At 43.5% G+C, this 22848-nt stretch overlaps 2 protein-coding genes across 2 annotated transcripts; one reads left to right on the forward strand and one right to left on the reverse strand.

Moving 5' to 3' along the window:
* The first annotated feature begins 392 nt into the window (after nucleotides 1-392).
* coasy (CoA synthase) lies at nucleotides 393-7310 on the forward strand. Its single transcript, XM_012833441.3, has 10 exons — nucleotides 393-519; nucleotides 1152-1878; nucleotides 2193-2407; nucleotides 3044-3175; nucleotides 3819-4008; nucleotides 4180-4244; nucleotides 4334-4418; nucleotides 4545-4642; nucleotides 4781-4927; nucleotides 5895-7310. The coding sequence occupies exons 2-10, from the start codon at nucleotides 1194-1196 to the stop codon at nucleotides 5964-5966; spliced, it is 1689 nt and encodes a 562-aa protein (XP_012688895.1). The 5' UTR covers nucleotides 393-519; nucleotides 1152-1193; the 3' UTR covers nucleotides 5967-7310.
* Nucleotides 7311-7402: 92 nt separating this feature from the next.
* Nucleotides 7403-18747, reverse strand: LOC105905378 (myosin light chain kinase, smooth muscle-like). The gene is made up of 15 exons (XM_012833377.3): nucleotides 18297-18747; nucleotides 16776-16913; nucleotides 16314-16349; nucleotides 15847-15974; nucleotides 13759-13915; nucleotides 13176-13487; nucleotides 12955-13045; nucleotides 12666-12869; nucleotides 12129-12346; nucleotides 11003-11126; nucleotides 10569-10721; nucleotides 10346-10475; nucleotides 10101-10191; nucleotides 8425-8559; nucleotides 7403-8156 (listed from the first exon to the last, which is right to left on the reverse strand). Exons 1-15 carry the CDS (start codon nucleotides 18469-18471, stop codon nucleotides 7951-7953), a joined length of 2298 nt encoding a protein of 765 aa, XP_012688831.2. The 5' UTR covers nucleotides 18472-18747; the 3' UTR covers nucleotides 7403-7950.
* Between the last annotated feature and the right edge of the window lie 4101 nt (nucleotides 18748-22848).

Below are 22848 nucleotides of genomic sequence, written 5' to 3' on the forward strand. Positions count from 1 at the left end.
GCCTGTCATCTCAGAATTATGCGCTATGATCAGGGTAATCTGGAAAGTATAGGCCTATAGGCTACACCGAGGAAGTTAAGAGCGCTGCCGGTTTTTAAATATCTTTATAGTAGGTGCAATTATTATGCGGTGAGTATTTTAGGCCATTACACTTCCAAATTAGACTATTATAGATTATCCCTACATGACCTCCCAATCATAAATATGCTCTGACCATTGCGTGATGAACTGAATTAGAATTCATTCATTTGTTATTTTGTATGTTTAGATCGCCTTTTTACGATGTCTGTCCCATCATAGAAGACTACATTTCCCTGAAGGCCAGGAATGTACTTGTCGCTATGTCCAATAAACGTTAAGTACGCAATCACGTGGGCACTAGGTCAAATGGACAGTATCCAGTCGGAAGGAGACCCGAGTGAGAGTTAGCTAACTTTGTAAACACTAGTTAATAATGTAGGATACGAGGGGCAGGACGTTTTGCTGAAACATCGCACGATTCTGCTGGTTCTCGACATGGTAATGTGTACAACATTTATAAGTTTATTCGGCTTGCCCTTCTTTTTACTGTCTATGGATCTGCCTCTAAGAGGCTAGCAGGCTTGCTAGGTAGCTATCGTTCCTAGTTGGTCTGGATCATAGGATTGGTGGAACGGCTCTTTAGCTCAGAGGGCTAATTGTTTTTTAGGAAGGTTACTAGCTAATGTCATCTTGTTTAAATGAGAAAGGTATGGCACATTATACAAGTTTCAAAATGTTACTTTTGTCGTTTGAAGGAGTTGATTATAACGCTATGTTGTACAGTAACTGTCTTAAAACAGCAACTGGCTTACGCTGAGAAACGTAAACGTATACCCCAACCTTAAATAGCCACGCCAGTTTACCTGTATGCTCTTTTATGGGGGACAAGTTCAATTTAACAGTTAACTGGCCTTACAGTGGAAATTACATTAAATTGAAGTCAGCAAGTTCAAGCGTTCCCCAAACTTGTATTTATGCGGTTCCTCTTGTTCCTAGAATACAAATATTATGAAATATTATGAATTCTCTGTTTTGTACTTGCAAGCAAGCGCATTTGAATATAACTGTTTGGTATTTTATATTGTAGTCAATAAATTGTATGTAATGTAATGTCATTTTTTCCCTGACAGGTAATGCTGTGAGTGACTGCTCAGAACATTGTGCTGGTTACCATGTCGATGTTCAGCACGGGAATACTGGTCCTCACATCCCCCCTGCACACCTTACCCTTGCGCATTGCACCTGTCCTGAGCTCTGCTGCCCAGATTGTAGAGCGGACGCTGTATGTGCACTTCCACCCAGGCCTGAATCTGGGCGCCTCTGGCCAAGCTCGGCCCGTCTACATCCCCCCTGTTGTTGATCTCTCCAGCCTCATCTCCCACCTGTACAGCGACGCTGCCGATGTCTGTGGCCATCTCGACGTCCGGGTGCTGCTGACTAACATGCGAGCGCAACCCAGCGTGGCTAGTCTGGGTTCGAATGGAGGGGCTAACCCCTTCCCCTCCCCACAGTCCCTTTCCCATTTCCCAGAGGTGGTGCTGACAGACTATGCCCTGCAGGACCCCGGTCAGTCATCACTGGTGGCTCAGTGCCTGCAGAAATACACTGGCCACTGCTATGTGTGTAACCCTGGCCTCAGGTCCGTGCTGCTGCATCCACAGCTGCAGGTCCTGGAGAGAAGTGAGGAAAAGGAGGAAGAGGAGAAGAGTAAGGCCCAGTTGGAGACGTTCAGTGATGTGGTGGTCGGAGGAACATTCGACCGCCTCCACGGTGCCCACAAGACCCTGTTGAACATCTCCTGTCTCCTCGCCAACAGGCGCTTCCTCATTGGGGTGTCAGATAAAGAGCTACTTAAGAGTGAGTGTGGCCCTCACATGAACCTGTATAGTCATGCTGAACTTGTGTTTGTGTAGTATACTGGTTACACTGTGAGCTGTTTTCCTACTCACATTGAGCGTACACTGATAACATTGGGCTGATGCAAACCTGTTTGAACAGGCCTTCTGTGTGGTGAAATACCACAGATACTTTAATTGACTTGGCTTTCTGTCTGTCTGACAGTGTGTGTGTCTCTTCCCCATTCCTGCCAGTGTCTTTTTATCCACCTCTCCTATTTCCTCTCACTAATGTGTTGTTTCCCTGTTGTTACTTCTCTCTCTCTCTTCATGCAGATAAGGTGTTAAAAGAGTTGATCGAGCCGTACCCTCAGCGCGTGCAGAGGCTGGAGGAGTTCTTGGGAGACGTGAAGCCCTCGCTGCAGTATGAGATTGTGCCGCTCTTCGACCCTTTTGGCCCTTCCATCACGGACCCCCAGCTGCAATGCATTGTGGTCAGCGAGGAGACGAAGAGAGGGGGCGAGGCCGTGAACAAAAGGCGTTTGGAAAATGTATGTTTGCCTTCCCAGCACTATACTGAGGAAAGAGGACGTTATTTTTAGACATCATTCTACTGGTTTCATTCAGGATTATTAGATTTTGCTTTTAGGTATTCAGTGAGTTCTGCAGAGTCTGAGCTCAGTGTTTGTCTCACCCTTCTCAGGGTAAGCCCACATGTGTTGCTGTTCAGGAGGAACAGCATAAATGGTTTACCGGTTCAGAGTTAATCTTTGCAATCTAGTGTTTCATCTGTTTCAGCGTCAAATGATCACTGTCTTTGAACACCCTACTGGACTTTGCACATTACTGTCTTTTCTTAAGTTTTAGTTTTTTGAAATAGGCTTGTACATTCAGTAAAGGAACAAAACAATAAGTTATATAAATATAAAGGGTAATAAAATGTGAGACACCAGCGGATTAGATTCTAGCCAAACCGTGAAACAACTGAAGGCAAAACCTGGCCAGATACTTGGAAAAGTACTGGTAGTAGACAGCAGTCTGTGGGAGCATGGGATGCACAACATCTCAGACTTGAGCAATCAAGTATAAAGCATTATTTCACAAGCATATGACCCAGTGGCCACTGTCTTAAAGTCGATAAAGACCTACACCTGATGGCAGCCGTACACTTTTGCGTTTGCTCTCAGGGCCTCCCAGAGCTGGTGCTGTATGAGATCCAGCTGATTAAGGATGCCCACCACACGGAGATCGAGGAGGAGAAGATCAGCTCCTCAAGTCTGCGCTCCCGCCTGCTGGGCACCTTGCTCATCCCACCCAAGGTATGCGTTTATGCAAATTTATTATTTTTAGTGTACAGTATTTGGTGTATTTGACATTAGCATGGGAAAATAGACAGAGATTTTTATTTCGATTGTAGTTTTACAGAGATTATACTGCAGTGACAATTCTTGAGGTGGCAAAAGGATACACTCACGTTAGGACTGGGCGATATGGCCAAAAAGTTAAATGTTGATTTTTTTGTTTCGACGATTCTTTTCTGTCTACATGAACTTAAGACAAAACATGATTAAAAAATAGTCTCCTATGTCTATGGTTGTTACTATCTATGGTCTAACAGCAGAGGAAGCACTAATCTCAATTTTGTGAATTTGGGCATTTCTCACATGGTTCAAAAACAAAAATTTTAATTCATTGAATTAATTATACATAGCCCAGCCCTAACTCACGCATTCTCAAATAAAAGGCTGTGCAGAGTCCTCAACTGAATATTACTCCTTAGAAATGAAAACAAGAGTAAAGTTACAAGATAACTAAAAGGAAGACACTTAAAAGACAACACTTGCAGGGTGTTTCTAAGACCAGGCCTAGTTAGGTTTCCAACCCCAGTGTGTTATTTACATAACACCCATGTGCTCATCCAATGTGTAATATATTTATTTATCCCTCCCCTCTGCACTCCAGCCTCGATCGGACCTCCCACTCGCTCCATACGTGATTGGGCTGACGGGGGGCAGTGGTAGTGGGAAGAGTTCCATCGCCCGTCGCCTAGAGGCTCTGGGTGCTGCACGCATCGACAGCGACCAGCTAGGCCACGAGACGTACCTGCCTGGGGCCACCGCCTACCACAGGGTGGTGGAGGAGTTTGGAGCAGGTGAGCCAGTGCTCTGGAGAAGACGTGGAGACCGTTGAGATCAATAGAGAAAGTCACAGATGAAAATGTCTTAAGTCTTCTAGTCAGGTTGTGTCTTGTGTATATAATCTGAATCATTAATTTTAATACATACACTGATACCAATTTTAACAGTTTGATACTCTGTTTCAGATATACTGAATGAGGATAAGACCATAAACAGACGGGTGTTGGGCCGGAAGGTGTTTGGGAATGAGGTACTGTATTGAATGGTTTATAAAAAGGGAAGCTTATGTCAAAGCGAAGCGAAGCTCAAATGCAAGTGTTTGTCTTTTTTGTGTTGCAGGAAAGGTTGAAAGCTTTGACTGATATTGTGTGGCCAGAAATTGCACTGCTGGTTAAAAAACGTATACAACAGGCTAAAGAAGAAGGTATGGTAAAACACTCTAAAAACGTGTGTGTCGCCTTTCTAGTCATCACATCTAGTCATCACATCTATCCAATATATTGAGTGACTTTCCAGCCATTTGTAAGCATGTGTTTTCTTTGGACCGCAGGCCAACCCGTGTGTGTAGTGGATGCAGCAGTGCTGCTGGAGGCGGGCTGGGAGAGTCTGGTGCATGAAGTGTGGGTCGCCACCATTCCAGAGGAAGAGGTACTCCAGCTGCTGGAGCAGCTAAGCTTTTCCCTCTCTTCCCTTCGCTGTTTCCCAAAAACCACCGTCTTTTGCTCACAATTATGAGCACATGTGACCTCTCATCTCATCGCTCTTCTACCCCTCTCCCTTTGTCAGGCGGTCCGGCGTATTGTGGAGCGGGACGGGGTGAGCGAGGAGGACGCCGTGCGGCGGCTGCGGTCTCAGTGGCCCAGCGCTAAGCAGATTCAGCATGCCAATGTGGTGCTGTGCACCCTATGGGAGCCGGACCAGACCCAGAAACAGGTGATTCGTCACGTCATCAGACCTTTTCTCATTCATTCATTCATTCATTCATTCATTCAGTGCAATCACATGTTATAGAATTAACTCATATTAAGATTCATCTCACTCCTGTAGACTGTGCTCAGGTCTGTTGGAGACCGCAGCTTCATAGGTCACTCCCACTTGCATTGGAAGCCATTCATTTCATGTTAGTAGGCTTTGTTGGCGTCATGTGGGAATTGGAGCAAATGTTGTTAATATGGCAAAGTCGTTCCGTCATTCTACCCCCTGGTGACTTAGTAACAATCTTCTGCCACAGTTTGTTTCATGCCTGGTTACTATGGTTTCTGAGAAGCTATGCTAGCTAAGGAAACTATTAAATAATCTTTTTTCGAATTGCATATTTGATATTTGAGCTCAACAGCAAATCAAATTGCACCCCTTCTTGTTTATGGCTCGGTCTGAGCCACTATGTTTCATATTTACAGAACCAGGGCTGTGTACAAACACGTGAGTTTTTTTGGAGTGCAAATGCTGAACAGACAGCTAAGGGGCCGCAATTTGCTGAATTTGCACAATTTGCAGAATTGCGGACTGCACTTTTAAACGGTTTAAATGGCAGAGGTTCATTTGCATGAAATGATAGCTAGTTATCTAGCTGATGTGACAGTCTCCTCAATTTAACTTAAAACTGTAAGTACAGTATTACATGTTGTTGTTGTTGTTATCTGACATTGTTACGGATTTCAAATGTATACGAGATATTACGTCCAAACTTGCCCCTCATCCACAGTCCCAGCGAAGGTGAATCAGGATTTGACAATATGCCTGTAGTGCCCAATATGCTTAGGTCCTGATGTGATGTTTGGAAGCCCGAGGCTCTAAAGAGTGATTTAGTGGATCTGTTCTGGATTTGATGAGATTGCAGTAGAGTGCTGTGCTGTATGATCTGGTCACACCTTTCTTTGTGTATGTGTCACATTTACAGGTACAGAAAGCTTGGGACCTGCTGCGGCAACGAATCAAACAGAGACTGCAGGAGACAGGCTTGCCCTCATAAGAAAGGGAGGATGATGGGACACATGTCCAAATACTGGACAACCCCCCACCCCCCACACAGTCAGTCAAGAAACACTGGTGGATTCCAAAAGTGTGTGTTTGGACTTTGTGAAAGGAACACTTGTTTTTAACCCCAGCCAAATATCCAATAACATTTGAATTAGCCTTTAATAGATGCACAAAGGAAGGAGCCCTGGTGAATCCAGTGAGAACCTCACCCGAAGCATACATCATCTTGAAACCGCTACCAAGGATGAGGACTCACCTACTTCTAAACAAACCACGTCAGTGCACACAGAATGCAGTGTTTAGAATTCTGACCCTCATGGCTTTTTTCCAGACAAATACATTTTTGCCTAATTTTAAAATATGTAATAGATGTTTATTTTAAGTGTGTATTCCACAGGCTGGCCCATAGAAGTCCTTGCTACCAAGGTCAAATCTCTACACTAAAACACTAGATTTTCCTCATATAGCATACTAAAGACTATGGACAATATTCCAACAACCCATAAAACAAGATGGATCATAATTGCGCTGGGATGTGCTGGATTTTAATTGAAAACAGACTTGACATCTCACCTGTTCTCACATCCGTTCGCAAAAGCGGTTCCCAAAAGGTTTAGAAACCCACTAGTCCATGGCTGGGAAACCAGCACTGCCTCTTCTCGCTATGCCTACAGCTTTTCAAGTGACTCACTTAATCAGAGTCAGTTTCATGTTCAGTATCTCTGTTTTTAAATACAATGCCTGGAAGGAGATAAAATAGAATTACAAAAAGTGCTCGATGTACTCAGGATATGGTACAGCAGTGCCCTTGTTTTTCAGAAGGTTTGTGACACTGAATTTCTGTTATTGTCAGAGTGAATAGGTGTACACACATAAAGGTGATCGGTTATGCAACATTAGCAAGATACGTCTTAAAAAAAGACCCACATGGACTTGGTTTCTCCATATCAGAATGCTGTTACTCCGAACAGGAACCGCATATATTAATGTGCCTACTGTGGACTCGCTGACGAGGCTTGAGAACTTGGTCAGCCATTTCCATCTTCGTAGAAGTCGGGCATCATGTAGATAAAGTGAAGCCCGGACAGAAATACTGTTTTTCAGAAGGTAGTCTGGCTTAGTCCTAGCTCTATTTTTTTTAAATGGTTCACTGTGACAAGGCTGGAGAGATTTCCAGATGACCAATGTCAGTTTTTATTTCATATTTTATTAAGCTTTCAAGTTTTTCAGAGAGATTAATGCATACTAGTTGAACAAAGATGATTTGGAAGAATGGTACCTAGTTGATTACTTGTGTTATGAAGTAAAACAGCAACATTAAAATGTATTAAATGTCTGTCCATATTTTTTTCAAAATACAAACAATGTAAACCATAACTATGCCACAAACTTTTGAAGAGATCTCCTTCAGATACACCAAACTGCCCATTTGAAATGCTCTTTGTTTATTTTTATTTGTTCTGCTAAAATACTCAGAAGTGCACTTATAAGGCTTCATATAAAAAAAACACTGCAGTTACAATTTAACATGTAGTCTTGACAAATATAAAAAATTCCTCTGATACAATACTGAACGAACAAGTTAATTTATATAAAAATACATAGTTTTAGTGCTCCCCATGCATCTGTGGTTGTGACACTCTAAACTGAGAGGTGTGTAGAAATGTGGACGTCAAATAACTCATTACATAACATTTTCCCTCAAATCCCAGCACAACCCTTAACCTATGTTTAAAACAGTGGTGATGTGTTTAGCCTATGTTTAAAACGGTATCTATCATTATACAGTTACAAATGTACCTGTACTAAAATGCATGGTGGTTCCATGTTCTTCCTTCAGTTCCCGTTTAAGCCACAATATGAACTGTGTGAAGACTGATTTAGTCACAACACCTTCCTAGCCTTTGGGAGTCTGTCTGCATTTGTGGACAGCTGGGTGCTCCCTTTTCAGGAACGGTGTTGGAGAACACTGCCCTCTACAGCTCCACTTTGAGATGGGCCGAACACAGCGCCTCCCCCAGGCTGTTAGTGGCACGACACTTGTAGATCCCAGAGTCCTGTGGTTCCACGTCTGACAGAATGAGCATGCAGGTGCCGTCTTCCTCGTACTCGATCTGAACCCGCTGCGTTTCCTGCACCTGATCTTCATTCTGCAGCCACACCACCTCTGGATCAGGGTACCCTGTGAATAGAATGTCAACATCATAGTAAAGCAGAAAGTCAACTTACTTAAATCAGAACAGGCTGCTGCAGATCAGTCCACTGCATCTCAGGTATGCGTGGATTCAGCCCCTTCCCCACTCAGGCATGGTGAGTTAATTGGATTGATTAGTCTTGACTCATGTTTCCCCATCATGAAATGGCTCATGTGATCCAGCTCAAGCTAACGTCTGCCCTGATGCTTTGCACATGGCTGCGTTAAGTGATTCTGCATGTTTGGGGTTCTGTACCTTGGATATGGCAGACGAGGCGGACCGTGGAGCCTTTGGGCTGGGTTGTGTCGCTCAGGACACAGCGGAAGCGTGGCTCACTCCGCAGGCTCTTCTCCAGAGACTGGACGGCTTTCTCTGCCTTGGGGCTCAGCTCTAAAAGAACAAAAACAGATAGAAAGTGCTAGGGACTCTACTGTGCACTGGGTGTATGAAAAAGACCGTTGTTACAAGTTTAACCGTCTGGAAAGTTAAGCAGACTGGCCTAGTAGAAAATCCACAAAATCTGAAGTTATAGGGAATGGTTTAGATGGCACAAAAAAGGAAACTCTTTATTTAAAGAAAAAAAAAAAAACTGGCTCTATTTTAGTAATACCAAGTTATGGATATAAAGTCAGGAGAATGTGTTGACATCTCTGGATCTAACGAGTGAGTTGATCATTGTACCTTTTAAAAGGTAAATGATTGCCCATCAAATCCTCAAGTGTGTCAAAACCATGTTATGTTTTGTGTAAAATCCTGTAATATTACGCTTCTTTGGCTTTTACCATTGTCTTTGCCGGGTTCCATATCCTTCAGCTCATCAACAAAGCGCTGTCCATTAGGGGGTCTTGAAACAATTTGGATTTATTACAGTGGTGTAAAAGTGAGCTACACTCCGCAACTTTAGGGGGAACTCGGTAGCAAAATACACCAATTCACATAATGGGGCTTTAATGGATAACATCAAGGATCAAAACATGTTACTCTTCTTGACTGAACCAAAAAAAAAAGGAAATAGCCATTTACAGAGATGAATAAATTAAGATTTCAGAAATCAAATAATTAAAATTCACCTGTAGCATAACATTCCACCTATTTGTGGTCCCTACTTCAGTACTACCGTAATTTCCGGACTATTGAGCGCACCTGAATATAAGCCTCACCCACTGAATTTAAAAAAAAAAAATATTTTTAACATAAATAAGCCGCACATGTCTATAAGCCGCAGGTGCCTACCGGTACATTGAAACAAATTAACTTTACACAGGCTAAAATGAATATCAAAAGTAATACAATAGTGATGCATATTATTAGTTTTGCCAGTTACGATAAGTGCACTGTTGCTTTAAGAGAGCACAGTTGCAAGAGTCAATCAGAAGCTAGAACGTTAGATTGAAGACAGTGAGATAGAAGAAAGACGCTAGTTTGAAACCAGTGAGCTAAAGAACTTGAAAAGACTGGATTTGTATTGTTGTAAACTGTTTTGAGTTGTGTTCTGTCTACGCCGGTAGACTGTGGTTATTTTGACATTAGTTAAGTTATTGAGATACTGATAAATCGCGTGGAGCTAAGCATCCATGCGGCTGCATCCATGCTAGCATCCTAGCTCCACAAAGCCACCGTATACAGTCACAGGTATCATAATCCATAAATTAGCCGCGTCGTTGTTTAAGCCGCGAGGTTCAAAGCGTGGGAAAAAAGTAGCGGCTTATAGTCCGGAAATTACGGTATATGAGCTACTGATCAAGACCTTATTAAACTATACACCACACAAGCAGCTACCTTAGCCAGTGAGAAATCGATTATGACAAATTGTATGTGCAAGAACTGGTATAGGAACACAATGTGCAATGGTTCAGGGATGTAGTTGTATTAATACACTACTCCTGCTTATGCCTTTTCAGAGGAACAGGGCAGACGCACATGCATCTTACCATCAACAGAAGAGTTTGGGGAGTCTGGTCCATCTGATTTACTGGAAAGAAAGGCCATCCTCGTCAGTGCCAGCACCGCCTTCCCAGCTTTCTGTGGTTAGATGTAAAAGCATAGAATGTATTTAAGCAATTAAAAACAGTCTATTTATTTAAATAGATAGACATACTTCTATACTGGCAGCTCATTTTTAATTTCAAGGGGGCTTTTGAATATACCAAACACATTAAATAGTACTTCCTCCTACCTTCCATTTTCGTTTAGCCAGAAACCTCCTCATCTTGCCCTTGTTGAGGGATTTGGTTGTACGTTGCTCTGGTGTAGCGAAAGACGCCATCCAGGAGTGAGCCAGAGCTTCTTCACAAGACATTCTCGCACTGCAAGTAAATGTACATTAGCAAACCGAGCTAGCTGCTACTCAGCTACAGTTTGTGTCTACAGATAGAATGTCTAATGACTGCAGCACTGACCGCTTGTCCTTTTTAAGCAGGGAGTGGATGAAATCTTTGGCGTCATCTGTGATTTCTTCGAAGCTCTCAGGGTCAAATTCCCAGCAGGCTGCGGTCACCGATGCCAGCGTCTCGGCATCACTGTTCCCCTGGAAGGGAGAGACCCCACTCAGCCTAGATGAAACAATAAAGGAGGGTAAACAAGTGAGGGGAAGAGGAGAGAAATGACAAAAGTGTACAGGGCTGGAGGAAGGAGACGATGCTTAGGGGGCATATCAGTATTTTAGCACTTTTCCTCAGTTTTTGAGCACTTATGCTCATTTTCAACAGCAGGTGGCAGCCGTGCTTGACTAAACCTACCTTACATTGCTTCCCTCTCAAATTGAACTGACTGACGATGTTTATATATAAGTGGTTATTTACTGAGTAAACACAATGTTAGATTTCGGGCTCACAGGATGTAACAGATGACTCCAATGCTCCACATGTCCGTGGCCGGACACACAGGCTCATAGCTGATCACTTCTGGTGCCACAAACTCCGGGGTCCCATGCATCACCATCAATGGGTTGTGCGGATCTGGAGGGAAACAGCCACAGCTTTCAGGCACAGTGGTTAAATAAGTCTGCATCCCCCCCCCCCCCCCCCCCCCCCCTCAAGCACCCAGAAAGAAGAATCAGACATGTGTTAAGAGGTGGTGGACAACTCGAACATTCAGTGAACAGTGAACGCTCACAATTTAAACATATCAAGTTGTGGTCATGGACAGCACCATCGCAGCAAACCTTTTCAGAGTGCATGATTTTTGCAGTTTTGAGGAGACTCTGATGGTGTGATCAGAGAGTCACATGGTGTGATCACACTTGCCGACCATCAGCACAGTGTGTGACTGCTGCACTGTAAATATAGAGCGCTTTACACAAGTCGAGGTGTTGCTCCCCTCAGGGGGATGTCTGTACATGAGCATGAGTCATCCAACCACAGCACCCACATAGACCTTTAGTGCTGCCTCCGTCCTGCTTTAACATGTGCCACTATGTGGCCTACCATGTGACCAACCCCTTCCTGTTCATGCAAACAAAGCTCACAGATAATATCTCTTTACTTGTATTATTCAGTCAGAATGACAAGGCAAATGAGCACCAAGATTACACAAATGCAATTCCACGTGTACAAAAGGTGGAACATGAGCAAGAGCATGCATATATTGGTCTTACAGAATTGATCTAATGAGCTTGATATTATGAACACCACACGCTATAAAATGGGTCAAAAGGACAGAAGCTACAGTATAGCACTGCATTTGTCAACATAAAACTTGAATCCCAACTTTATCCTTTATTAAAGAGATCAGTTGTGTGGATTCTCATACAGAAGCCAGCCACACAGATCACAGTCCATGTGCACCATATAGTTAGTCATTACAGATGAGGTTGAAATAATTCAAACCATTGGTGTAAAAGTGAGGTAGATTCACCAGCATATGCTTTGTAAAAATTAAACACCAGAAGAAAAGTTCTGATAAAATTCACATGACTTGGGATGCAGACCCCTTTTACACAGTGAGATGCACAGCCTTACCCAGTTTGTTGGCGAGCCCAAAGTCAATGATCTTTATGAGGGTGCCAGTGGTGTTGACGCACACAATGTTCTCAGGTTTGAGGTCCAGGTGGACGATGCTCTTCTTGTGGATATACTGGATCCCCTCCAGAATCTGCTGCATGTAGCGCACACTGATGGGCTCGGTGTACTCAAAGTTGTCATCCATGATGCGCTCAAACAGCTCTCCACCAGCGATACTGCAGACATGAACATTGACACCATGCTGAATGTCTCTGGATGCTAATCATTAGCATAAACTGCAAGTCATTTTTGAGTATGTACCTGAGCAACTTCAAACCCAAGGCCAGACTGCATTATCACCACAAATCACACTATAGGCCTACATCATTACTGTAGCTCTTGACACGGTTCTGTTTTCATACATGCAGCTCTTCATAGGGTTTAGCAACCACATAATTGGCAGCAAGAGGCTCGATAAGTTAAACCCTCTCTTCTTTCCACACCAAAGAAAGAAAATAAACGTAAAAAGTGCACGAGAACAAATTATCCACTCACTATTCCATGATCATAACAATCTCAGAGCGCCTGTCAAAAGCTCCCAGGCACTGCACAAGTTTTGGATGATGCAGCTCATTCATCAGTTCAATTTCCTTTCGGGCCGCTGCCTTCTCTCTGGATCCACGTCCTTTGTAGAACTTCCCAGCACTTACCCGGCCAGTCTCTTTGTGTACAAGCCGGAACACCTGTCCAAACTTCCCACTAAGGAACAATTGATAGAGGATGTTAAATCATATAATTGGTTATTGCTGTGAGCAAACAAGACTGACATAGGCAATATACTCACACTCCCAGTCGCTCATGAACATTGTAATAGTCTTTCACAGTGTGTTTGGTGTCGATGACCACATCCACATAAGACTCCTCCTGTGGACCATCTTTAGAGGTGAAAGAAACATTACATCAACATTAATGACTTTATACAGCATATACAGCTTAACTCGACATAATACTAATGAACAGAATATGCATTAGGAAACTGCAATGTAAACACCGCTAATGTCTTGCCTTGTGTTTCCATCCTGATGCAATCTGACTCCTCACTGGGGTCACTAACTCCCACAGGGTTGTAGGCCCGCACGCGGAAGCGGTACTCCCCAGATTGGTCAAGGCCGGTGCGCACTCGATAGGTAGTGTTCTGACACCGGCTCGTCAGCTCAGTCCAGTCTCCAGGCTCCCCTGGGCCCACCTGCTTCAGCTCCACCACGTAGCCGGTTACAGCAGAGCCGCCGTCGTAGCTCGAGCCAGACCAAGACAGCACGAGAGAGCGAGAGGTCAGCTGGGACACGAACGGGCTGGAGGCTGGAGGATGGGGCCGGTCTGGAGAGACCAATTAGGAGGAGAAAAGAGTAAAACCAGAAGAGGGAAAAAAAAAAAAACAAGGATCATTGACCGAGGACACCACAACCCAGGCCGGATATGAGAATTTTGAAGTAAACTATTTACATATACATAGCTGAAAGGGTAGCCATCAGACCTTAGATGGTTTGACAGAGCTGTACTGGCCCCACGTCTCAAATGTCAATACCCTTTTGTTGTGTTGAACAATGGCCAAGGGCCATTGACAAGCAGGATCCAAGAAAAGCCTCACCTATGACACTGAGCTGGATTGTGTGCTGTGTGAACCCTCTCCGGTTTCTCACATAGAGTGTGTAACTTCCTGCATCCTCAGGCCTAACATCAGAGATCTGGAGACTGCTGCTCTGCTGTTCACTCTTCACACAGGATCGATCCTCACTCACCACAGCCTGTCAGACAGACGGCATCAGGTCACACTCAAGCTACAATCATGCAGCGTAATGCCTTTCAGTGGGCATTACAAGGGGACTGTAGCGAAGGGAGAGCGTGGTCACCCCACCCGGACTTGAACCTGGGTCTACAGGGTGCCAAACATGCGCTCTGACCGCCACACCAAAGAGCCCGGCTCAATGGCATGGCAGCCAGAGCACATATTCATCTGTAGGGACGATCACATCGTCACACTGCCCTCACCTTCGGGAAGCGCACCCATGCGCTTCACGCACACAGACATCTCACGTTTCAGATACGTGCTCTTCTCCTGGTCAACTCCTTGAGCCACTCGATCCCACCACTGCCACCAAATGTTAAAGGTCGGGACAGCTTTTGCGCTTGGAGCAAGATGTAAACTCAATGGAGGACTCAGGAGGTTAAAGATTGTTAAGAAGATGGAGTTTTTATTTATCCAAATAAGGCCAATAAGGCAGTAAAACAATAAAATACTAAATAAATAAATAATAAAACTTTTCAATTAGGAAAAACAATTGACATAAGTCACACATAAATATGCACAGACTTCGACTAGTCAATTAAAAGGACCACATTAACTAGTCCATGAGAGAGCTCGTAAGACTTACGTCCTATTAACATGGCAACTCTCTCGACACAAAGAAATAGGCAAGTTTAAGTAGCCTTGAGACTAGCCTACAATTGGCTCATGCCAATTATTGATTGCAGGTGTGTCATAGGCAGGCACCAACACCTGTGGCTCACAGCAGCCATACTGACAGAGCATTCACACGCTTCCGTTGGAATGCGTTGATCCGTCAGGGTTGACGGATCTCCATTCACTTTGAATGGGGTGACGTCATCCTTTGCCGAACTGAATTATGGCTCCGTTGGGTTCCCGTGCGTTGCGTTTCATGCTTTGCTTGCAGCAAGAGTTGAAGAATGTTAAACTTTTCGTGAGGCAATGCATGCGTCAGGCAATCAAATTGCCTTTCATGCATAACTGACAGCACAGGCGCTAGCCAATCAGATCCCGTATATGCTTACGTCTAAAACGCGGCAAGCTCAACAAAAAAAAAAGATGGCGACCAAACTCCGTAGATGGTCGTATTTGTACCTAAAAGTTGTTTGTTTGACTTTTTTTTGCTCAGATTTTTTTAAAGTCACCGAGAAATAGACACTGTACAATGTAAAAACCCCTTTATTGAAACTGAAAAATAAGTCTGATAGGATTTGCGGGGTGTGTGAGCACCCTACCTAATGTTAGCATGCTACTGCTTACAAGGTAAGCAGCTTGCTAGTGGCGTGATTGGTTTGTTGACCTGTCAATCTCACTATAACGTCTCTGGTATCAACAGAACCCCACGCGCCAGACTCCTCCTCCGCCATCCGTTGGCGCAACGCATTCCAACGTGCACGTCTAAATGCTGCCTGAAACATTTGTCTCCTAGCAGCCACAAAAGTCCCATACAGCTGGGAAAAACGTACACGAAGTACTAGGGCTTGGTGACGGCATAGCCGACACATCATAAATCAGCCATTATTAAACATAACTCGGGTTAACCCGGAAGTTATCACATTTTAAAAATCGTATACAAGCGAAAGATTCATTAAACAAACAAATCACTAGACAACGGAAGACAAACGGTATGAAATATGACAATATGATGTATGCTTTTTAAACTAAATAAACGGAACATTTATGAGACAAGACATTGAAATTGTGTGATTATTTTAACCCGAGTGGTGCGGATAACGAACATATATATACACTGTACACGGACACGAACATCAAACAAGCACAACACTCAAACAAACACTAGCATCTAGGTGGCGGGTCACAGGTGCTTATTTATATGCCACTTAAGTAGTTAGGGGTAAATGAGTGAATGAATGAATGAATGAATGAATGTATGTATGTCTGTCTCCAGACCTGTTCTCTGTTGTGGATCCAGCAGGAGGCCACAGGGTCCAGAGAGCTGTAGGAGCAGCTCAGACTAGCGGTCTCTCCCACACGCACCTCCACGTGCTCAGGGGGGTCTTGGAACGTCACTGCAGGTTCTGAGAGGGAGAAGGAGTGATTTTCATTGGTCCAATCATCAAGTCAATTGTGTCACTATGGTAATGTTCGCTGTGATAACTGTGATATTTCAGGTGTGGACGTATTACCCTACCCAGCTGCTCTTAACTGCCGTCTAAAAAGATAGTTAATTTGTCTCAAGTTGGAAGGAGAATGTTTCTTTAAAAGTATTAAATGGGTACACACAAACATAAAAAAAATATAAAATAAAAATCAGATTTTGATTCAAAATCCAAACGGAGGTAACTTGTCAGGCAGTCTCATTAAAGTGTTTTTGAGGTCTCACAGGAAAACAAAACAAACATCAAGCTAAAACTCACCTGTGCTGACACTGGCTCTTGTCTTGGGGCAGACAACTAGAAAAACCGGTGGTTGAAACAAAAGACCCAGCTGGGTTAATCACATTTATGACAAGCAACGTGGTCACATGGTGAATTCAAATGACAATGGATCTGATGGGAGGGGCATGGAGTTAATTGGTGGAGCTGAAATTAGTGGACACAGTTTATTTCAAGGAATGGTCTGCACTTAAAAACTCATATCAACTAACATCCCATTTCTCAGGCATCAGAGCACCTTACTGACCAGGAATTTACATATTTATCAGTGATAAGTGTGATTGGGATTATTTATTGAAGATCTACAATATGCATTTTTGTTAGGGAGTGCACCTTGTGTTGCTTTCAAAAGGGAAACATGCAGAAATTAAGACACCCTCATGAGGTCATACTATAGCAACCCTTTAAAATCAGATCGTGTAGTAGCTCACTGCTAGTCTTTACCTCTCTCCCTCTGTTCCCTGGTCGGACTCTTTGAAGCTGCCGCCAGCGGTCTGTTGAACATGTGTTTTACCTCTGGCTGCTGCTGCTGTCTTTGGACCTTGTTTTGGTGCGCCCCAGATGTACATCCAGGTTTTGAGTCTGGTTTAGTGTTTACAATTAAGAGAACAAACATACAACAGAATATACAAACACAAAACACACAAAAAAAAGAATGTCAATATTTTTCTTTTGTTTGGGAGAGCAGAGAATATATATTTACGGAACGAGGAAATGTATATGTGAGCAGATGACATGACTGGAAGTAAAAGCAAGTCAGGAAACGATTAGAATAGATTACTGAGAAGTGGTCCCTGAGTACACTGTAAATAGCATGAATAGGAATTATGTCAGAGAAAGAAGGGTTTAGAACAGACTGTGTCTGTCAACTAGACACACCTGAATGCCTTTGCAATGCCTGTAGTCACATCGACTTTCACAACAATCAGTTTGAAGGTTTTTAAAACGAGTGCAGAGAACTGAAGTATGTATCTGAACTAGTATTTGCGTGAATTTAGAATGTGTTTTTCAAATAACAGTTGGAACGTGTAGCGAAGGGAGAGCATAGTCACCCCACCCGGACTTGAACCCAGGTCTACAGGGTGCCAAACATGTACTCTGAACGCAACGCCAAAGAGCCAGGCTTGTTGGTATGGCAGTCAGAGCACATACTCAAGTGTAGTGACGGCACTCTGTCACAGAATGATTCAACATTTCTCAATACATGTCCCTTAAGGCAGAAGCCACTGAAGATAAATTGCTTTTGATTAAGAATGGCAGAGTGTAGTCGGCTAATACAGCAATCCAGGCACGTGGATAACATGTATGCTGTCAGTACACGGAGCAGGAGATGGATGATAACATGTATGATTTCTGGTACACGGAGCAGGAGATGGATGATAACATGTATTCTGTCTGGTATATGGAGCAGTAGATGGATGATAACATGTATGATGTCTGCTACGCGGAGCAGGAGATGGATGATAACATGTATGATGTCTGGTATACGGAGCAGGAGATGGATGCAAGAGATGATAATGAGCGTGTGGCTTAGGGGCTCATTTTCTCAAAACTCCACACACAGTTCACAGTCACACAAAAATATAATGCCAATGATCCCACATCTGGGCCTTGATGATGGCCTTGTGAATTGTGTGTGGAGCTTTGAGAAAAGGAGCCCCAGTCACATCAAAAAGTAATGCCAATGAATGAATGCCTACATATGGGCCTTGTTGACATCTCCTCCTCGCCTAACAATGTAGCAGGGATGTGACTACAACCTATTTTGCTTTAACGCCTTCAAGTGCACTCAGATCTGTCTGCATAGGCTTCCTGTCATTGTTGTCTCGAGAGACAAGCATTTCTCTGGAATGCAGAAATGAGAACCTCAGTGAAGCACTACACATATGACTAAGTGGGAGACTACTTAGCCAAACCCTACACCCAACACAAAATACCTCCAGTAAGTAAGTCCAGTGTCCTTACCTGCAGTGGATTTTTCCTGTTCATGGTCCGTCAAAGTTCTGTTTTTCTCTGTAATTCCATTCTCTAACCTTTTACCAACATCAACTGTGATCACCTGTGGAGAGCGTGTACGCTTCAGGTCCAAGCTGAAAGTGGAAACAAATGTTTTCTTCAGACCTCTGTTGTGTGAGGCCATCTTTGGGGACCCTCTTGCTCGAAAACCACCACAGAAGAAAAAGGAGAGAAGACTTCTAAAATGTCATTTCATTATCCATGTTGACCCAGTTGTCTTTTCTTTCCCACAAATGTCCAGCTGTCCTCTTCTCTCCTGCTTTCTCCCTGTCTTAAGCTCTTTCACTTTGAGCTCTGAGTTGTGTGTCTCTCATTGAAATATCCTGCTCTGAGTGCAGCCACAGGAAATAGCTTCAGTTTTATCAGCTCTGAATCTGCATGACCAGCCTCCCAGCTACAACACTGGCTGGGTAAGAGCGAGCAACTGAGAGAGAGAGAGAGAGAGAGAGAGAGAGAGAGAGAGAAAGAGGGTGTGAGAGAGAGAGAGAGAAAGAGCGTGTGAGTGAGAGAAGCCATGCAGACAAAACCCTCAGACAGACAGTGGCTGTGGCAACCTGCAGCTCACCTGGCAGTGGCAGGTAATCAGCCTCTCAATAACCAATTACCTCAGCCTAGCAAACTGGTCTTCCAGGGAGAGATTGGAGGCTTTAAATGCAAGAGGGAATCTTGAATATGATAGAGAAAAACAATACATTCAATCCAACCGACTGGATGGTCTGATGTCGTGCTGGATCCTGTTGTGTGTTGTGTCGATTAGAAGAATGTTGAAGAGCCAGTTTGCATATACTTTTGTCAAAGTTTCTGTGATAAGCCTGCTCTCTGTTTGGATGTTTGCGACTGTTTCACAACTGCGCCCACACACAATTGTCATGACAGATCTACCGATGACAAAACCCACTAGTGACCTTCCCTTTAACATTTTCCATGGACACCTCACAACACTGGCCTCGTGCACGAGAGCATATATGGGAATGTGTACCATAATCTGACCAAAGCACTAGTTCCTGGTTCCATAAAAGGAAGTGGGCCCACTGGGGGGTTTAGAAATACGATCCTCCCCCATTTAGTATCTTGACCAGAAAACAAGCAGCCGGCCAGATGCTTTGAGGCAGCATCCTTTCATGTCATAATCCCCTCGGGAATGAGCTGTTTTGCCGCGTGCAAACACGTAGACTCCTGCAAACTGGGAATAACTGAAGACAGTAGTTGGTTAGAAGTTCCACATTCTGGCATGAAATGCAGGAGAACATCACACTTACTAAATGTACCTTGACGTGGTGTGATGAATCAGCCTGTAGGAAATAGAAAATAGAAAAATCTAACTGAAAGGAGAGCAAAGGAAGGATGAGCTGATCTGAGTTAACACTCAAAACTGCTCTGAAGATGCATCAAGTTGTTGACAGCAGCGGCCTTCCCACAACCCATATGTCTATATAAGTGCATTTTCTTGGTTCTTGGCTGTCAGCAGGGTAGTCTGAAATCTGTGTCCTGAGAAATACTGAGGTGCAGACAAGACTAATATAAATAAACATCAAACATTCCAATCACTGCAGTTTACACAAACACATGCGTGCGCGCGCACACACACGTGTATGCACACAAACACACTAAAGGGAACAAACTGAGCTTTCAGACCCTTTAAACCCCCCCACCATCATGGGCATCTGGAATGAGGCATGATGCTTATCAGGAGGAAACCACTCAAGCCCAAACACAAACACACACACACACACACACACACACACACACACACACACACACACACACACTTATGAATTCCATAAACCAACTGGAATGGCAAGCATTTAGCGAAGAGCAATTGGATTTGACAATGGTAATTATTCAACTTCCCTTTCCCACAGATCTCCAAGCTGGCCCGTTCTACCACTGCAATCTCTGCTTAAAAACAAGATAACAATAAAAACATCATGATTAACCAGCACTTTAATTTGAAACTTTAGAGGAGGACGCGAAAATAACAAGAAGTTGCTCAGGATATATAATCCACCATTTGAAAATGGCATTACAGTGCACATTAAGAGTGTGTGTGAGGATGTGTGAGAGTGAGTGAGAGTGTGTGTGAGGATGTGTGAGTGTGTGTGTGAGGATGTGTGAGAGTGAAACACAAAATGTAGAAGCCATGTCATTTTCATTTCCCCAATGGTTTTGTCTTTATTCTGGACATCTTTGATGATGTCAAAATGTGTGTGTGTGAGTGTGTTGTGGGGGGTGGGGGGTATTTGGCTTGGCCTCCAGGGAGATTGTAAGTTGAGTCTGATAGGTCATGTTGATTTGGGCAGAGCAGAGGAGGCAGGGGAGGATGGGGGTGCAGCTGCCCCCTTGTTCTTCCCCAGCTCCCAGATCTCCACCATGTTCTTCCTGCCACTCCAGCTCCAGCTGTAGGTGGAGAAGACCTCTGGGAAGTTGACGCAGTCTGACAGGGTGGGGTAGAAGCGATGCAGGCACCCCCATGACTGCAACGTGTCCCACTTCTTACACTGGGTCAGGGTGTGAAGGTACAAGTTTGACCCCTCATCAGCCTACAGAGGGACACAGGGAGAAAAGAGAAAACAGTTTAAGACAGGAAGGGAGGAAATGATGCAAAAATAACAAGAGGACTGCTTTGCAATAGATAACATTTGCTCTAGGAAGAACTGATTAAGCAGTAGTCACATGATAGTGCTAAGGTGTTAGTCTGGATGTGCTGTGTTGATCACCTTTCTTCTAATCTGGTTAATGTTGTCATAGGTCAGCTCCTCTCTGTTCTTAACTTTTAGATGGACCTTAATTTTCACAGGTGTGATCCTCGCATTAGTCTCCATCCCTTCTCGTTTCAGTGTCAGCTAGCAGGTTAAGAGGCAAAGAGGAGCATCTCAGCTAAAGAGCAACGTTCATGTTCCATGACCACATGATTCTCATATAACACCATGAGTTTATCATTGCGATATATACCTGCTAGATGATTCACTTCAAAAACCATTGCTTACTACTGACTTGTTTTGGCATGGCATCCAAGCAACATAATGCATAATACATCTCTACTAAAGTTGACATAAGTTTACAGAATGTCAGTAGGTGTGCATGCGTGAGTAACCTGTCTAATGCGATCTTCTATCTCCATAGTCCTGTTGCTTTTGTTGGATTTGATATGCTGTATCTTTGGTGCTGTTGTGAATTTCCGGGGTGGCCTAGTGTTCAGGGATGGTCGCTTGGAATAAGGGCTTATGCCCTGAGGCCCTAGGATGCAAGAGGCAATTTTGTAACATGCAATGTTTTGAGGCTTGGGCCGGCATCAGTGGGAAAGTTTTTATGTTTAAAATGTTCAAGACACGATTGTCTACACTGATAATGAAATTGATTACGCTAACCATCTGGCAGTATATATTTCCACAACTGACTTGACGGCAGTCCCGACAGGTTGGCTCCCTGGGCGTAATAGCTGATCACCTGTTTCTCCTCGAAAGACAAAAGTTGACGAGTTCTTAGATGGTAATACCTGTAAAAGTGCCAGAAATATAGTTAATTAAGCCTACTTGAAGCAAAACACCAATGAGATTTCCAAAATGTCATGATATTTCACCAGTTGAAGGCAGAATGTATAAAAAAGTACTGACATCATTCTGAAGCACTGAATGGTAAGGGGAACATGGCTGATCACAAAGTGAGTCAAAATGAACAGTGGTTCTGTGTTCCTTTCCCTAGTTGAACACACTATTTTGTGTACCTCCTAATTGTTGGTAAATGCCTATGTTGGTTAATTACCATCTGCCCCTGGTCAAGGTGCTACACAATGGTGGTAAATTACACTACATTACAGAAAGCCAAGACATAATATAATTTTGAATTGGTTACCTGATTCTTTACAGATCTATTTACAAAAGGATTACAACCATACAAAATCAATTGGGTTGCAAATTTACAGTTTGCTTAAATTGTATGTGATAACACCAGATCAAGAAACAATTGATTATGACTATCAAAACCCCCTAAAGTTCCCCAAACATCAGACATTCTCAACAGAAAAATGTGACTAAAAAAGGAGAGACTATAGGGTTGTATTTGAAAGAAATGTACTGATGCGACATGACAGTGTTTACCTCTCTATCTCTTTCTGTGAAGAGCTGGGGATGTTTTCAGCATGCAGAATCCTGTGAAGGGTTTTATAAAACTCTTTGTCAGACTCAGCCACTGCTTCACCTAAATAGAGAGAGAACTGGGACATGAAACAATGCTTTTACACGACAGATAAGCAGAGAACAGTAGCTCTTCATTTAACAGCAACTGACCAACCTTTCAGACACGCAGATAATTTGCTGTTGTCCGTCAGAAAAGAAAGAAAGTTCTGGAAATCCTCTTCATCTGAAACAGACAGATTCCATTCAAACACTCTCACAGACAATGTAAAAAAGCTAAATATTTGACCTAATGAGTGTCCAGCAACAAGCTAACTTACTATCAAAAACAGCCATTTACAAACCCCCAAGAGCATCTCTCTCTCTCT

This window comes from Clupea harengus, chromosome 23, assembly GCF_900700415.2.
Source record: "Clupea harengus chromosome 23, Ch_v2.0.2, whole genome shotgun sequence".
Taxonomy (NCBI): domain Eukaryota; kingdom Metazoa; phylum Chordata; class Actinopteri; order Clupeiformes; family Clupeidae; genus Clupea; species Clupea harengus.

Excerpts from the sequence above, each read along its gene's own strand:
- coasy (XM_012833441.3), top strand. The coding sequence starts at position 1,194 with ATGTCGATGTTCAGCACGGGAATACTGGTCCTCACATCCCCCCTGCAC. Across the intron at positions 4,419-4,544 it reads ACAACAGGCTAAAGAAGAAG|GCCAACCCGTGTGTGTAGTG; the intron begins GTATGGTAAAAC and ends TTTGGACCGCAG. Across the intron at positions 4,928-5,894 it reads CGGACCAGACCCAGAAACAG|GTACAGAAAGCTTGGGACCT; the intron begins GTGATTCGTCAC and ends TCACATTTACAG.
- LOC105905378 (XM_012833377.3), bottom strand. The coding sequence starts at position 18,471 with ATGGCCTCACACAACAGAGGTCTGAAGAAAACATTTGTTTCCACTTTC. Across the intron at positions 16,914-18,296 it reads ACAGGAAAAATCCACTGCAG|ACTCAAAACCTGGATGTACA; the intron begins GTAAGGACACTG and ends ACACTAAACCAG. Across the intron at positions 16,350-16,775 it reads CAGGGAACAGAGGGAGAGAG|TTGTCTGCCCCAAGACAAGA; the intron begins GTAAAGACTAGC and ends CGGTTTTTCTAG.